The sequence below is a fragment of the Antennarius striatus genome, chromosome 1 (genome assembly GCF_040054535.1).
Source record: "Antennarius striatus isolate MH-2024 chromosome 1, ASM4005453v1, whole genome shotgun sequence".
Classification (NCBI taxonomy): Eukaryota; Metazoa; Chordata; class Actinopteri; order Lophiiformes; family Antennariidae; genus Antennarius; species Antennarius striatus.
In genome coordinates this window covers 10,637,140-10,654,582 of record NC_090776.1, presented here as the reverse complement: position 1 = coordinate 10,654,582, position 17,443 = coordinate 10,637,140, and the positions used below count along the sequence as shown (strand labels likewise).

General features: G+C 40.3%; 2 protein-coding genes across 10 annotated transcripts in view; one reads left to right on the top strand and one right to left on the bottom strand.

The window, feature by feature from the left end:
- Positions 1-5,609, top strand: part of coro2ba (coronin, actin binding protein, 2Ba) — a 49,681-nt gene extending 44,072 nt beyond the window's left edge. For all 6 annotated transcript variants that reach the window (XM_068326878.1, XM_068326800.1, XM_068327049.1 and 3 more), the window contains 5 exons: positions 1,344-1,440; positions 1,564-1,676; positions 1,778-1,868; positions 2,262-2,401; positions 3,104-5,609. In XM_068326878.1, the coding sequence (XP_068182979.1) occupies positions 1,344-1,440; positions 1,564-1,676; positions 1,778-1,868; positions 2,262-2,401; positions 3,104-3,238 (576 nt within the window). In that variant the 3' untranslated portion in view covers positions 3,239-5,609. The remainder of the gene's footprint in view (positions 1-1,343; positions 1,441-1,563; positions 1,677-1,777; positions 1,869-2,261; positions 2,402-3,103) is intronic.
- Positions 5,610-5,777: 168 nt separating this feature from the next.
- anp32a (acidic (leucine-rich) nuclear phosphoprotein 32 family, member A) lies at positions 5,778-11,934 on the bottom strand. Of its 4 annotated transcripts, XM_068327599.1 has the most exons (8): positions 11,375-11,932; positions 9,491-9,531; positions 9,181-9,330; positions 8,736-8,858; positions 8,447-8,645; positions 7,709-7,824; positions 7,575-7,629; positions 5,778-7,061 (listed from the first exon to the last, which is right to left on the bottom strand). In XM_068327599.1, exons 2-8 carry the CDS (start codon positions 9,497-9,499, stop codon positions 6,994-6,996), a joined length of 720 nt encoding a protein of 239 aa, XP_068183700.1. In that variant the 5' UTR covers positions 9,500-9,531; positions 11,375-11,932; the 3' UTR covers positions 5,778-6,993. The 4 variants fall into 4 exon arrangements, with proteins under 4 accessions (XP_068183700.1, XP_068183614.1, XP_068183534.1 ...); XM_068327513.1 differs by lacking the exon at positions 9,491-9,531 and having other exon boundaries at positions 7,709-7,818; positions 11,375-11,934; XM_068327433.1 differs by lacking the exon at positions 9,491-9,531 and having other exon boundaries at positions 5,778-7,058.
- Positions 11,935-17,443: the final 5,509 nt, after the last annotated feature.

Sequence of the window (17,443 nt, the reverse complement as noted above, 5' to 3'; positions counted from 1 at the left end):
CCCAGTAGTCCCCGATCTGTCTCTGACCTGGAAGACCCCAAGCCAAAAACCTTGCGCAACTCCTCCGAAAAAGAGCTGGAAGGAGGCACAGGCGGGAGACTGCCTCTCCCACTCAGCAGTGCCCCACAGTCGTGCACGCCCCATCAGGTGGTTGATGGTGAAAGCCACCTTGGCTTGTTCGGAAGCAAAGGTGCGGGGCTGAAGAGAGAACAGCAGGGAACAGTTAGTCAAAAAAGGACCACAGGTCTCAGGATCTCCTCCATACCGTTCAGGCGTTCCCGCCCGGGGCTCAGGAGCAAATGTGTCAGTGTTGGAAGGGCGGACCCCAGAGGAGAAGGGACTGGGAACGTTCTGTGCCGCCATGCCCTCCGCTGGTGGTGGTGACCCGATGCCGACCCCCATGACATCCAGACGGGCCAAGATGTTTGCGAAGGCAGCGTCGAGCTTGCTCTCCAGGTTGGAGAAACAGACCTCATGCTCTCGGAGGACGTCAGTGACTGCAGTGTGGCCGGACCCCCCTGGGGAAAGGGAGCTCGCACTGCCTGTGCGACTCGTGGAAGTGGGATTGTGTGCTGGGTCCATTACTGGCCAGATTGTACTGTCCCGCGGTGCGAACAGGACCCAAGTGCAGCACAAAGAGGCAAGACAGGAGTTAAGTTCAACAATGTTTATTTTCAGGCCGGGCGGAGTGGGAATCGAACCTGGGTCTCCCAGGCGGCAGGCATGTAACCGCTAGGCCAGCGGAGCACGCTGGAGACACAAAGGATCCCTCCAGAGAAAGGGAGCAGGCAGGAGACGAGGTCAAGGGACAGAAGGCTAGTCAATTTACCGGGGCTGGAACAGGAGGCAGAGTCGTTGGACAGGCAGAGACTGAGTGTGAGATGTGGGTTTAAATACCGGACTGATTGCAGATGGGCTGTAGGTGTGGGTGATCAGTGGGAGGTGTGGTCAGGCTGGGAGGTGGGACAGTGGAGCAGAGTGCAGGAATGGAGTGATCATGACATTCTTAACTCATTGAAAATGTTTCTCTTACAGTGTTGAAAAAGGTTAATAAACTGTAATCCTGCTGATTAACCAACCAACCAAACAATTTGAATTCAATGTGGTAATGTATGGTAAAAGAGAATAATCTGAGTTTCAGTTTATAATGTTTACTTTTATGTCGTATATTTGGCAGCAAGCTCCTGTTGAGTAGTCAGTCTGTCAGATAAACAGTCACTGAAATGCTGCATGAAATTATTATTTGTACTCTGTCAATGAACGGAGTGATTTGCAATCATACATACTGTAAAAGCTGTCAAAATACAATGTAAAGTATTGTCCATTATGTTGCCTCCTGACAGGGAGATGGAAACATTCGTTACTTTGAAATTACCACGGAGAAGCCATACTTACAATACCTGATGGAGTTCCGGTCCCCTGCTCCACAGAAGGGACTCGGTAAGCTGACCAGTGATTCTGATTCTATTCGCTGTCGTGTAGCAGCACCCAATAATCTGTGATGTCTGTGAATCCAGTTTGTCAAAGCAGTCATGTCATCACACGCCTCTGGTCTGTCCACAGGTGTGATGCCAAAGCATGGTCTGGATGTGGCAGCCTGCGAGGTGTACCGCTTCTACAAGCTGATCACCCTCAAGGGTTACATTGAGCCTGTTTCAATGATTGTGCCGAGAAGGGTGAGTCAAAAAAAGACTCTCATCAGCTGAAATCCTGTTACCCTCAGATGTTTAGATAATCAACTAGCTAATCAATAAAAATAGTGTTTCCTGGTTTCCAGTCAGACACGTACCAGGAGGACATCTACCCCATGACAGCAGGAACAGAACCGGCGCTGTCTGCCAGTGAATGGCTGAGTGGCATTAACAGAGGTAAGCAACACATATAACAAATCACCTTCAGTCACTGTCTTTACTTCATTTTGTTCCTTGTTGCTAACTCTCACACTTTCCCTGAACACATTGCAGAAACTCCCACAGTTAATTCCTTTCAGTCAATAAGACACAACTTGAGCTGGACTTGTTTCCACTGTTTTTTTTCTTTCTTTTTTTTAACCACAGAATATTTCATTTGTTTGAATATTAAATACAGGAAACAGGGTGGGTGGGAGGTAGGCATTTCAACAAAAGTCCTACCACACTATACAAACACCTCATTCTATAATGCAGATCAGTGTGTAGGAGACTTTATTGAATGCAGAGATGTCTTATCCTCTTGGTTTTCATATACATATTAGTTTTTTTTTACTCTATTTTGGAAAACAGACCCAGTCTTGATGTCCCTGAAGGACGGTTACCATCGGCCAAACCAGTTAGTGTTCAAAGCCCCAGTGAAGGAAAAGAAGAGTGTGGTGGTGAATGGAATTGACCTGCTAGAGAATGTTCCACCCAGGACAGAGAACGAGGTATGTGGAGAGCCAATGGTGAGATCTGTCCGCACAACTGATCCTGAAATACAGAAGACTTTTACAAACTCACTAAACCAGCATTAATAGCTTTACAGATAATTAAACTTCAAATTGAGATGAGTAGATGAATGATGAAGATGCACAGGAGGATCCTACTGTGCATTACAAATGGATTAATCAAGTTCTATCAAGTTTCAAGTAAAATATTATTAAATTATACTACGTGCCCAGGAGAGCAGGCACGTAATGTATTATGATTTAAATCCTTAAATATATTATTGTAATTTAAGGTACATTTTTATGTGATATGCAAGGAAAAAAAGGCACTGGAGATGTAATATATTAATTATTCTGTAAAATAATAAAAGTTAAATGTATTATTGTTATTATTATTATTGGCACAATGTTTAAAGCAACGTTTGGTTTTGCAATTTAAAAACAATTTCAGTAATAAACTGATATGTTGTGTGAATTTAAACAACCACTGAATGATTACAGATAAAATTCTTTGTAAAACTTTTTTTTTTATATGTAAGTACATTATCTCCCTCAAAGTCTCTTAAATTATTGGTTGTACTGAACTTTTGATTTCATATCTTAAAAGTTTAAAAAGGGTCAAAATACATAACATCTCCATAATAAATCCATTCATATTGTTTTTACATGGTAGAAACGTATTTGTTCCATTCCTTCATGTAGCTCCTGCGGATGTTCTTCCGGCAGCAGGATGAACTGCGCCGTTTGAAAGAGGAGCTGACCTCCAAGGATGTGCGAATACGCCAGCTGGAGCTGGAGCTCAACAACCTGAAGAACGTTAGCCCCAACAATGTCTGACCTCTCAAGCTCTTGCACTGGCAAGGCGGCTTCTTTATCCCCAATTCTGACATTCAGCAACAACCCCTCTGATTCCTGAGCCCTCCCTCCACTTCTTTATTTTTGGAATATATGTGATATTATTTCATAACTTTATTGAGCCATCCTACATAATGCACACAATAATATGATAACTGATGGATGATGTCTTAATGGTGCAATTACTGCAGTAGTGTAATAATGATAAGTACAATCAGTAATGAAGGCAAAGCAGTGTTGATTTATTACCACCTTAACATGAAATCAATAGCGTTTGAGGCCTGATTGACTGAGAACTTATCTATTTGTTCAGTTCACTCATTTGAAACCAGCACACTGCCGTGTGTGACATGCCTACCCTCATCATTCATGTGTTAATATGTTGATCACCACGCAGAAGTACCCACACACTCATCCCTCTCTAATGACTTAACCATCGTCTGCTTCTCATTTTTTGCTGAGGCAGAACTGGAGGATAAAAATACTTTCACTGGTTCCTACTTTTCTTCCCCAAGGCCTTAGACCGTGCTGCAGACACACATGCAGGGAGCTGCAGCATCCTCTCAAAATGGCTGATCAAAGCAGTTTTGTGAATGACAGACCGGACCAGATTTTGCAGGCATGGATCATATTTTTCCAGATGCTTTCTAACCTCTTGTCTTACCTATGAATATTGTTGGCTTTATTTATCTCATGATACTGATATAAGAGACAAGTGCAGTATTTCTTCCCAAAGGAAGTCATTTTCATTCTTCCTATAAGTGGGAAAGCGGTGGAGTGGACGTGGATCAAAGTGGGTGGAAGACGTGCTTAACTCATCAATAATAATCTCAAAGCTTTGCGGGCTTTTATTGGTTTTAGGACTAAATCTTAAAGTGTGTGTGAGGGGGAGGGGAGGGGCTGTACATTACATTTACTGTATTTCTATTTATTTGTCACCATTCACATTTTTTAGCTAACATGTTTGTTAATCCCAATGTGTTCTCATGACTTGCTACAGGACTTTGATGGATTTTGTTGAATGTTTCTTTTTGCAATAGTATGAAATAGAGAAATGTACATGAAGCTGTAGCTTGAATAGTATGAGTTCTTTGTCTCCATCAAAACAACTCAGATAAATCCTAAAAATGTAGTGTCTCAAACTCCTAACAGTGGAAAAACTGTGATATAGCCATCTTATCATAAACCACATGACTGTTATGCACATTTATATTTATCTGTAAATCTGTCATATGCTTCTCTTTCTACTTTTAAATATTCATCAGACTTGAGTTAAACCGCAGTTAAAATGCCTGTTTTATCATCAAGATTTTTTCTTTTCATTGCAGTCTGAAATTGAAGAAACATAGCCACTGGGATATGTCTGATTCTGCCAAATATATTGTGTTTTTATACATGGCTGTCATACAGAGCCTCATCATCTACTGATTCTGTTCACAATAATCTGAGAGAATGAAAGGAAAACAGAAGTACAGCTGTAGCAAAATTGGAATGTAAAGTACTGTATATCTAAATATAAAGTAAAACTAAAGAAAGCAAGGTAAGGACTGGAGGTCTTTGCTGATAGCATCGCAGTGGGATTAATAAAGGTCCAGGCCCCCTGTAGGTTCAGTGAACAAGAAAACCAAATCACACAACAATTTAAATAACTCCACATAATCCCCCACATTCAACATAAAATGCTGCATTTAATTAGTTTAATTTAGTCTGTTACATGTTTAGTCAAACTAATTCACAAGAAACATATCAGTCAGATCTTATTAAACACCGCCGACCTTCACAGGTTAGCTATAGCAGGAGAGGCCCCCGCTGACGGATGTTTTAGAATGTTGCTCTGTGGAGCCGTAACATAAAGGCGCTCACTTTCAGGTCACTCACTGGTCATTGGATGCTTTGCTTTCCGCTGTGTATCATTAAATCTTTGAAAACATGTGAGACATCTGTGTGGACGCAGTAGGTCAGCTATGGTTTCAGAAGAAGTCAGAAGATTCTTCTAGACAGAACATCAGTCATCAGATTCAAAATTCAGAGAAAGTCTCTGGTAGGATCTGAAGGTGTTTTACATCATGCAAAGCAGGAATATTACCAAACCAGAGGCGTTCACCTTTGAGGAATGGGCTAAGATTCCTTGTGAACACTTGCGGCAGTAGCTGGTGATGAGCAAAAGTAGCATTTAAAGACTGCAGTCAGTAAAAGCAGCATTTTGCAATATTTGGAAAAGTTTTTCTTGCAAATTATCAGGGTTGGATCTCTATCAAATCTGCAGTGCTGAGCTACTTATTGTTTCCTGAGACAGTGCTTTATAACTGAACTCCTTCATATTTGATTAAAAACACGTAAAACTCACCTTAAATGTTCGACTGCAGTTTTACATCTTCTTTAGTATTGATAAACTTGCATGCTGGATCATTTTCCATGTGGAGAAAACGATCAATACCAGATGCCAAAGGATGATATTTTGTGTATGAAGTACTTCACTCTTTGACTGGGTCAGGTTGTAGAGGGACCACACCACAAGAAACATATATAAAAGGGATTTATTGAAGTGAATGGGAGGGAAAAAGCAACAATTTTGCTGATGACAGTGGATCTAATGAGTTGAAAACTCACTGAGGCAGGCCAATTTGACCATCATGTATAACAGTGAAAACAAAGTCCAAATAACTGACCATTTTCCAGAGTTCACACTTCAAAACAATGACTTTTGAATGCACATTAGTTGCTCTTGTAACCTCCAATTATATCACGCACTTCTCTACACTACCATCACAAATTCAAACATTGCCACCCGCGTGCCACAGAAAAGAACATGGAAAAGGCGATTATGAGTTCAGATGTTGACTATTTCTCTTCATGAAAGATTATGCATACAAAGCTATGTTCAAATTCATGTTCAGAAATTTCACACTGCATATTTTAGATAAAGCAGCATACATATTTAATATCTTATTACAAGTCATGGTTTCACTTCAGTTGTCTGTCCAATGTCTGCCGTCATCAAAGAGAATACAAAAAAATAGATTTGGTCATTATTTACAAAAACACGTAATTTCCGAACTATCAAAGCTGAGGGTTGAAGGAGGAGGAGCAGCTTTGACAAGGGCAGACATTATATGCTGTAAATTTAAAAATATGCCCTGTGAGGGTCACACTGTGCATGTTCAGACAGGTTTCACACCGGGACAGCAGAGTATTGGCATACTGGTGACACTACAAATACATAACTTACATTAAAAAAAAAAGAAAAAAAAAAGAAAATACAATGCAGAAATAAGACAAGGAGAAGACAGCCATACATGAAATCCAGTAGTTGACTTTAAAATGTATTAGACATGCACTCTTTTTTGTTTTTTTTTGTTGTTTTTTTAGTTAGGGGTCTGAAAATACACAGTCATCAGAAACCGGTTTTACACAAACTGTGAGAAAACGAAAAAATTTCTTAAAAAGGCTGAATTTTGCTGTTATTTGAAATTACAAAATTTGTGTCCACGAAGCAGTTAAAAGTGGACCGTAAAGACTAGAATATGGGAGCATCAAAAGGTACATAAATTTGATTTGTTTCTCCAGACAATCCCGTCTACCTGACTGGCCGATAAGAAAAAAAACCCAAAAACAATAACAAAAATAAAACACTCCTACTGCAATATGCAACTGGGGGAAAAATACACAGGGTAGTTGGGGGGTGAATGGGGGGATACAGGTTTAAAACAGTTCACAACGTAGCTTCACAAGGAGTCTCAATCATCTTCATCTTCCTCCCCTTCTTCATCCAGTTCCCTTTTTCTCTTCTGACCCCGCTCTTCTTCTGGAAAACAAGAGTAACACTTAGACACCATCACCTGGTGACCGAACGCTCCGTTCCATTTATGTTTACTTTGTGTGGCTCAAACCACACACAGACCTGACAAACTGCTACAAATTCACCTTGTTTTGTGGTGGACAGTAAAGATTCCCATTCTGCAATACGCACTAACTGTAATCGTGTTTATGGTGGAAGGTTGACACTGGATAAGTGTCAAAAATGAGAGAGCACTAAAACAAAAAACTGGAACAAAAGTTGTGACTCGTCTAAGCTGGAAGTGAAGTTTGTTAAAGATTGTTTGTATTGTGTTCATGACGCACAAAGCTAAGCCAGACAAATAGGATGAGTAAACCACTCCTAAAGCTACACAAATTCAACATGTCTCTTAGCGATGAGAATGTTCACGCCATCTGGGACACCTTTATGTTGAACTTTAAAATTAATATAACTTGTATTTGTGTATCTTGTTTGGAATTGGAAGTCAGCTTTTAAGTGTAAGTCTACCAGTTCACTCACCCTCCTCATCCTCATCATCCACCTCTCTGTCATTCAAGTCTTCCTCCTCTTCCTCCTTAAAAATAGAAGAGTTGAGTCATCTCAGACATAATATTTTTAACAATGACTGCAAATCCAATTTATTCTCAACACACCTCTCCGCTGAGATCCTCCTCTTCCTCTTCTTCATTCTCCTCTTCATCATCCTCACCCTCATCCTCCTCCTCATCTCCCGGTGCTGTATCTTCATCATATTCCTCCTCATCTATATCTGGGTGAAAGTAATCATTAATCAGCTTGTGTTCATATTACCAGACTGAAGTTATTCGATAACAATTTCAAACTGTTTTTTTGTCCAGGACGTTTTTTTTGTCTCAAATCTGAGTCACTTTCATACGCGGTGCAAGATTGGACACAATCTGCGGTCATGTGACATGAACACAACCACTGCATATGCTTAAGTATTGTCGTCATCAGGCAGCCCCGACAGCACAGAGGAAATGAAACGACATTAGAGGTTATGACAACAATGACGACGAGAAAAATGTCATGCATGCATTTGGTACTAGTGGGATCATTTTTGTTTTAAACATCCTACAAAGACAACATTTTACATTTTACTGGTGATAGATAGGAGTCACACAAAATGAATCAGTGTATACAGAGCAGTGGTTTGGGAGGACTGATGCGTTCACATTAGAGCAGGATACAGGTGACCCGGAAGTATGAACGTGAAGCACCAGGAAAACCAAAGTCCATCTGGGAAAACCAGCACAGTGACGGTCCTGATGTGAATGCATCAAAATGTCCAAATGCAAACCGTACAAGGTGACACTGGAAAGGACACCGCTTGCCGCACATGTGCAAACAAAGCACTTTTGACTCAAACTCACCATCTTCATCTTCCTCCTCATCGTCCAAGCCCTCTGCACAAACCTCAGCATCTGAATCGGGAGCCTCTTTGTCGTCCTTGTCGTAGCCGTCCAGGTACGTGAGCTGGGGTAGTAGCTTGAACACGTTGTCTCTGTATTCGTTCAGGTTCGTCACTTCACAGTTAAACAGATCTAAGCTTTTCAGGGTACCCAACTCTTTCTGTCAAAAGAAAAATAAAGGTTGATGATCATAAAGCCACCTCCTTTGTACAAAGTGTTTCTTAAGTCAAGTGTTTGGGGTCTAACTTACCAATGGTTCTATTGTACTGAGGTCTTTGATCTTGTTGCCACTAAGGTTGAGATGTGTGAGGTTGGGGCATTTCTCTGCCAAAACTTCCAATCCTCCTGAGATCCTGTTATCGCTGAGTTCAAGCTGAAAAGCAGTTAAATTATTTTATTTTAATTTTATTTTATATATTGTACTAATGCCCTAGGGGAAATTAAAAGCACACTCTAGTGTTAGTGACCCCTGCATATATACAGTATATATGTTATGTACAGGCCCATGTAACACACACACGCACACACACACACACACACACACACACACACACACACACACACACACACGGAGGTAGTGTGGAGGTCAGCTTCTGCTTGGTGCACCCCGAATGAGCAACTTATAAAGTTGTAATCAAAGTATGCACAATTTTATAGCCTTAAATCAATACTTGTTTAGTGTAAAACTTACACACCTTTTTGAGTTTTTTTAGTTTTGGCAAGTGGGCAACTGTCGTCAGTCCAACATTGATTGTGCTTAGAAATTCCAGCTCCTCAAATTCATCTGTAAGACCCTCAATCTTGCCGTCATTTGAGCGACAGTTGTCTAGCACAAGTTCTTTGACCTGTAAAACAAACAATTACGGTTATTGGTCATCATCATTAATCAAAATTAAAGAAATTAACAATAGAAACTATTGAAAATAAAATTTATACTCCTTAGTATTTTACTTCGTGCATGTCATTTTGGAAAAGGCAACAATAATACAATATGAAAATACATGCCTGTCGCATTGAAGTCACCGTGTTTCAGTAACGTGGAGCTGCTGCAGCATAAAAACACTTTTATCCAATAGGTTAGATTGAGTGTTTCATTAAAAAGTAAGCCAATTCTGAAATACGTGTACTGATTTAGCCTCAAAATAATATCTGCAGTCAAAGTGGTTACAGTATATTTATATTTTTTTATACTTCTACTCCTCCCTCTGGGAGACATTGTATTACAATAAATTTATTGAGTTTATTCAGAGCATTGCTTCTAGAAAAGGACCAATATTCTCCCAGCAGCCATTTACACTTTTATGATAAAGACTGCTTATCACTTTAGAGGAAAAAAAAAAGTAGTAGACTGCTAACTCGGTAGAAAATAATTTAAATTCTTCGATAAATTGATTTTTGAGCACTGATAGTAAACGTGGACACCACCACACAGCATGAAGGCGCATTTGGAGTCGCGTAATAATATCTGATGTGTGGTGCGGTCACAGGTGTGCGGTTATTTTACATTGTATAGCGGACTGGAACGTGACTCAGCCAATCAGCCTCGAGAACCGGAACTATTAAAACAAACTAGTGTACATCAGTTATCAGACACGTCTAACCTCAGGCAGCGGCTCTCCTCTCGTTACGTATATAACGCACTTAGCTCATTTTTCATAGGGTCGGCTACCGCGGTTGTTCGTAAGCGTATCCTGCATTGGTTACCGAGTTAAAATGGGGGGGGAAAAATGAGACATGTTTGGACGGTTTGGAGTGGCGCAGATGCACATTAGTCAAAGCCGGTCGGAGTCAAAGCGACCTACGAGTCGTGCACAGGGTCATTTGTGAGTAGGAGGGGCGGCGGAGGCAGATTAGATAGCTGCCAGGCAAACGGTGCAATGTTGCTCACGCTAAACCGTTGCCGATTGGATTTATGGCGTGTATAGACGTCTATTAGAAGAAGGTATGATCAATCGTCCGTCGCTGGTGTCGAATGAACGGGATATTCGGTGTATTTGGAGTAGCCTTTGTTTCTCGGTAAAATGGCGGCTTGTCCTAGTTCTGGAAAACTAGAGCAACAACGCGGCTCCACGATTTGTTTTCCTCACGTCTCCCCCATATTCCGGCGGAAAAAAAAAAAAAACTAAGCGTGCCGATGAAACTGCAATTCAGCCAGCAGTTTATATCAGTACGGGTTCCTGTGATCGTGTCGCCCCTGTGCTCGGCTGCCGGCTGGAACATAACGGTCCATGTTAATTCGGTCTCCTTTCGGCCATCTGTGCGCACCGTTATCCCTCCCGTCGGCTGCACGGGCTGCAGCCTCACCGGCGAAAGCTGCTCCATGTTTCCATGCACTTCCAGCGGACACGGAACAACTTTAACCAGAACATTTGGGGCAAGTGTAGATGAAGGATACAACTGTAAGGCGATTAATCGAGGGCTATGATCTTTATGCCTCGTTGATAATGTCATGACTTTGAGTATCCGCAGCCTAAACGCGCCAAGCGCAAAGGTTTTAAATGTTTACCGTGTTCCTAACATGCGGATGGTCCATTAAACGACGAACACGTAGCAATAGCACGGGTTCCAAAACGAGAATGCTTCTGCGTTCTTAGATCAAAAGTTACAAATATGGCTTCTCACACTGCTTGCCTTGTTTATAACGCTGGTATAAAAAAGCTTTGCTGCATTCTCAAAAGAGCACATCCAAAACGTGATGCACAAAAGTTGGACCAGCGTACCTGCGGCAGCCACCAACCCGAAAGCCGTCCACAACAATGTGACCTGCTCGTCCCATTCATTGTTTAACTTAGAGGAAACTTTGCTTCTCCACGCCAAGACACCACACGAAAGATTCTCCATTAGCTGAGTGTGAAACATTTAAGCAAGCGAGATATGAGGCCAACTTACGTCTGACGGAGTGCGGTTCCGCAACTCTAGATGAATTCTTTTCTTCATGTCCATCCTTGACGAGCGCACCCGCGATACGATACACACTTTTAAATAATTACCGCAAAAGCAACTAGCACCTCCAGACCAGGGCTGCTGTTGTTCATTCAAACTTGATCCGCTCGATGGGCGGGAACACGTTTCGGGATTGTCGTCACCGCCGACCAATGGCAGGAGCGAATTCAAGAGGGAACGGATTTACAGACGAGCGAGCCAATCAGATGGCAGCTCTGAAACTGGGTGGGGTTTTGTTGTCGGGTTTGGTTGTTTGTTAACTTGAGTTTACATGGCTAATGTAACGGGAGAGGGATGCCACATGTGTGAGAGCACAATTGACTATTAAAACCACGCATGATTGAAATCCTTGAACAAATGTGATGATGAGAACAAAATATATATTGTATAGTTATTGTTATATAATACCTTCCAATATTCACACAGGAAGAACTGAATTGATCAGAAATCCAGTTCAAAGTGGACCATGTACAGAGTTAAATTGAAGGAATATGTGAACAGCAAAAGAAATTTTAAAAATGAAACACTTATCAATAAAATGATGCAACATAATGCAATCAAAATAATTATTGAGTGCTTTATTTATTGTCCATATATTACATTTATCCGGAAAGGTTGATTTCCATCGTGGGTTTAGGCTTGCCCACAAACGACTTTTGTACCATCTAATAAAACAGCATGAAGTCATGAGAATATTACATCAGCTTTTACAGCCATGATGAAGTCTGTCTAATACTCTAATATCATCTAGTGTTTCTGTTTGTGTTAACATTTTTGACTTTTTTTTACACACTTTCTAGGTTATTTCTCTTTTCTCCTTCCATGTGGGTAGAACAATTTGTAATGGTGTTTCAGAAAGTACTATATAACTAAAAGTGTTCTTCATTTTTGGGGTTCAGTTCACAAGACAAAGGTCTATATTGCAATGAAAAAAATTAAACCCTAAAAGGAGACAAAACGGCAAATAAATGTTCGAAATTCTCTAACAACAAACAGTCAAGCATGATAAAGTTATATACATTTGATTGGTTTTAGTATTACACACTGTACGCAGCTTCTCAGATTTATTTTCTTTTACTTAAAATCAAATACCCTCAAAATTCAGCTCATGACTTAAGATATGGATATCCACAGACATGGATATGATCACTGATGTGAGTAGTGGGATATTCACTCAGTGGCTTTCTCACATGTCATCTTACTGGAGCCAGTTTAGGCCGAGGCTGTGAAAAGTTGTTCCACGAGGGGGAAGCACATTGTCTGGTCTGGAGCCTGTTACAATCAGGGTGATTAGATGCACATTTTTGGATAGGGAGGGCCATTAGTTCCTGTCACAACCCACTTTAAAATAACCTATCTAATAAAGATAAAGGAATGCTGCAAAAGTACATTTAGACTTTATGTAAAAGGAAAATAACAGTGGAACATTTCCCAACTTCATATACAGTAAGTTGCACTGGGAAACTTACTGTTTCAACCACGGTTTGCGGAGTTTACAAGTTCTCCCCGTGTCTGCGTGGGTTCTCTCTGGGTTCTCTGGCTTCCTCCCAACTCCAAAAACATTCAGGTTAATTGGTCGTACCAAATTGATCGAAAGAGTGATTGTGTGCGTGTTTGTCTGTGTGGCTCCGTGGCGCACTGACATCGCGCCTGGAATGTCCCCCGCCTCACACCCAAGCCAGCTGGGATAGGCTCCCCGCGACCCGCCACAGCAGACATGGCGTTAGAAAATGGATGGATGGAGGTACGTTGCACTGATATTGTAAATACTGTTTTGTTTGACATTCTTTCTGTATTTTTTTCCCCATGCTTCTTCATTAGTGTGAAAAATAGCTGCATACTCCTTATAAGAAGATGTGAGTCAATGACAGAATTGACGTTATTGTATTTCGCAGCAGACTGCACATCAGTCTTCTGTTTCTTGTTTTCACTCAAGGGCCTAAACTCCACATCAACCTCCAGCTTCAGTCATTAGTATCAAACATGTATTGCAGTTAATGGGGCTGCTGTTAACTAAGGGGAACACCAGTCATTAAACATTTGTCTATATTATTAATCTAGTAGAAAATGTTGTTGATAGATAATTAGTGCAATGCAGAATAGCTACTAAATGTGCCTTACTTGGTCTGTTTACTGTGTCACATTTATGTTGTGCATTCAGTAAAGCTGTGTATTTGTTAAAAAATCAAACACTATTTTTATGGCTGTGTAGTCCATCAAATTGAAATATTTTAGTTGCCTTGAGTATCGCTTAACAAATACTGCCACAAACACAAACCCGACATGTTACAGACTTTAATAGACACCAAAGTTCTCTGTTATTGTCACAATATTTCCAGTCAAGAATAGGTAATGGTAAGAGCTTTCATATTTTTTCAAAATAAATACGAAAGCCCTTACCTCTAAAAAAAACATTGGTCTCCATTGACCAGCAAGTGCAACTATCACTGTCAGTTTCAACCAGTAGAAGTGGGCCAGAACCAGCAGGGGTGTAGGCAAATTCAGCAGCTCCTGAAGGTCATCAGGGGAAAACAAGACCCCCTAAAAAGTCCCTAAGGTGGGCTTAATTTTACAAAGAAAGAGAAACGTTGAGGACGTTCATGAGAAAAGAAGAACATTTTTTTAAAAGATTTTCTTTTGAACTAAAAAAAACAAATTTTCAATTTATGCTTGAAAAAGTACGATGCAAGTGAGCACTGGCTTGAATTCAGTAAGTCATTAATGATCATGCATTCTGAGAATAGAGTCAGAATTCTGAGAATAAATTTGGAATTCTGAGATTAAAATCATAATTCTGAGAGTGCAGTTAGAATTTTTTTGAAGATACACGACCAATACAATTGCTCTCTATAAAAAGGGTCAGAGCAGATTTTATTTGCTCAGGAGGCTGAGGAATTTTGGAGTGCAGGGGCCACTGCTGAAGACCTTCTATGACAGTGGTCCCCAACCCCCGGGCCGGGGACCGGTAGCGGTCCGTGGGTCATTTGATACCCTGCCGCACAGAAAGAAATTTACATCCGTTTTATTTATTTCGGAGTCTGAAAGATGCTTTATTTTGAAAAGTGACTGTGCGGAATGACGCACTGACGATTGCATGCGTCTGTCTCGCTTGACAGGTCTTGGTCATGTGACAGGTTACCCCTAAATTAAGTGCCGACAATTGCACCAGTGCTCTGGATTAAAGTCAGGGCAGATTATCCCGAGATCGCCCAAAAAGTATCGATAACCCTGCTTCCATTTCCATCCATTTTTATGCTTTATAAAACATCTATGTCGGAATTTTTGTGGGCTTGGAACGGATTAGGGCATTTGCATGGAAAACGTGTCTCTACTTACGTAATTTTCTACTAACATAATTTCTTCCGGAACCAATTAACTTCGTAAGTAGAGGTATCACTGTATTTCAAAATAAACCTCATCAGTGCAGTCACTTGAATCGAGTTTTTAATATAATTATTTCTTACAATTATTTCGTTTACAAAGATGTTGATTATCAATTCATGAAAAAACGTTTTTTTATTGTCTGTTGATGTCTGCATTTTACATAAAACCACTGTGGATGATTTATTATTAGTCTACAACTGTCCTGGCGTCATTAACGATTATAGAGCAAATGAAGACCGGTCCGTGAAAATATTGTCTTAGATTAAACCGGTCCGTGGCGCAAAAAAGGTTGGGGACCACTGTTCTATGACACTGTGGTGGCCTCGGCTATTTTTCATGGGGTGGTCTGCTGGGGGAGCAGCATCACTGCGGCCGACAGGAGGAGACTGGACAGGCTGATTAGGAAGGCAGGTTCTGTCCTAGGATGCCCACTGGACTCAGTGGAGGTGGTGGTAAAGAGGAGGATGACAACTAAGCTGTCATCGATGTTGCAGAATGACTCCCACCCCCTACAGGGCACGCTAAGATCACTGGAGAGCTCCTTCAGCAATAGGTTTCTTCACCCGAAATGCGTGAAGGAACACTATCGCAGGACCACCAGGCCGACGGCCGTCAGGCTGCACAATCAGCACCTTTCCCAGCCGACCACACACAGAAAATTGCCGTCAAAATCCAGGCAACCAGTGTAGTTTGTAGTTGTGGCTGGAAATTGTAAATTGTTGATATGTACACTATATGTTAATATGTATATTTCATATGTTACATATCTATCAGTTTTTCAGCATTAATGTGCATTTTTGAAGTATATAATGTAGATGAACTGGGCACATTTAGCAAAATTGACTTCAGCATGTGTAACTTTTCTCAGAGCTACAGAGCCAATGACAAACATGGAATGAAAAATATATAGGTCTGACTGAAAAAGGAAATGGGTACATTTCTTTGTCTAAAATTATTGCTGAGAGCTCCTAAAGGACTCAAGCCAGTTCTGCAAGAATATGAACCATTCACTCATGGGCATGTTGGGTTTCAAATGGGGTGTGGTCCGACACACTCTTGGCACATTGCTATCACAAGGCAGCAGAAAGCACCACTGGCCATCAGAAACTTAGGCTGCATCATGCAGTAACAAACATTAAGTAGCTCCAGTGGGAGCTGGAGCTACTTAATGCAGTAACATACATTAAATCATGCAGTAACTTAATGTATGTTACTACATTAAGTAGCTCATGCAGTAACATACATTAAGTAGCTCCAATGGGTTTTGTGACAATCCAATCCGTATTATTAATGCAAACCATCTGGAAAAACCAAAGGTTAAAATATTAAAACATACTTCTTTGCAGAGTTAAGCAATTATAACAGTTGGAAGAGACACACTGAATTTTCTGCTCAATGAGGAGAAAACACTTATTTCAAAAAGGTTGGACATTGTTAAAAAGTAGGTTTTTTTTTTAAAAAAAACCTGGCAAATGATGAATAATCTAAAGGTATTGTATACTGTATACCTGATGTTTGTAGTAAAATTGCTAATAAAGGTTTCTGTGAAATTTGAAACATCAAATTAAAGCAGCAAATAAATACATTAATTCTCTGAAACTGGTGCCTTTTGGACCTTTAAAAAATCACATGTGCATACGTTGCAAATACGAGTTTTGATAAGTTTGGATATTTAGTATTTCCTAACAGTGCATATTATTTTTATAAAATAACAAAAACATGCAGGAAGAAACATCTTTTTGAATCTCTGAAACTCTAGGTTTTATTTAAATTTGAGAGAATTGACTTCCGGTTCAAGGTCCCTCACTGCTCCCTCTGGTGGTTCATCTGAGTACCGCACGTGGTCTCAAACGTTCAATTTCTAGGGAATAGACCGTCACTCTGATGTTGTACTAAAACGTCACACTTAAAACATGAGACGCTTAGTGCTGTATATGAGAATCTAGAAAGAGCACACAGGGGGAAAAAATCTGTACTGTGTGTACTGTCATTAACTTCAAGGGGAAACCTTCTCAACAGGCAAATAATAAAAGAGTAAATGCCCTTCAAAAACAAAATATATTCCTTAATATCAAGATAAATGCATAAATGAAATTGCATGTATTATAAAGTGAAAATACATTATTGTGCATGCATTGTTGCATGCACAATAATAATATTGTGCATACACAATAATAAGGCATTATTGTGCAAAATTTTTAAAAAACTTCTAAACTTATTGTGCTGTTCTACGATCCTACCAATCACTGCTTTGAAATAGTAAAATAAAATAAAAATAAAATCAGTTGTATCCTTTCTCATGGCTTTTATCTGCAATTTTCCCTGAGTCCATTCAACTGAAATAAATATGAATAAATAAAATACAAAAATCTGTGGCACACAGACAAAACAATACTTCCTTCAAAGAGACATCATGTCTTGTAGAAACAAATTTTAAAACTTGACTGAATTTTTAAAACTGAAAATACGTTACTGCTCTGTGATGCTCACTTGTCTGAGGCTGACCCTTGATATTTGATGGTGTCTCATCTTTCGTACAAGTTCATGAATGTCCAGGGTCGGGGTTTATTCAGGGGTCAGGGTTCATTCAGGGATCAGGCTCTGAGCTGAAAAAATCCTCAGGATGGAGTG

Bases quoted from the DNA above. Each gene is read 5' to 3' on its own strand.
- anp32a (XM_068327346.1), bottom strand. From the start codon at position 11,428: ATGGACATGAAGAAAAGAATTCATCTAGAGTTGCGGAACCGCACTCCG. The intron at 8,646-8,735 runs GTAAGTTAGACC...TTCTTTTGACAG, and splicing joins TCAGTACAATAGAACCATTG to AAAGAGTTGGGTACCCTGAA. The intron at 7,062-7,574 runs GTGAGTGAACTG...CTTGTTTTCCAG, and splicing joins GGATGATGAGGATGAGGAGG to AAGAAGAGCGGGGTCAGAAG.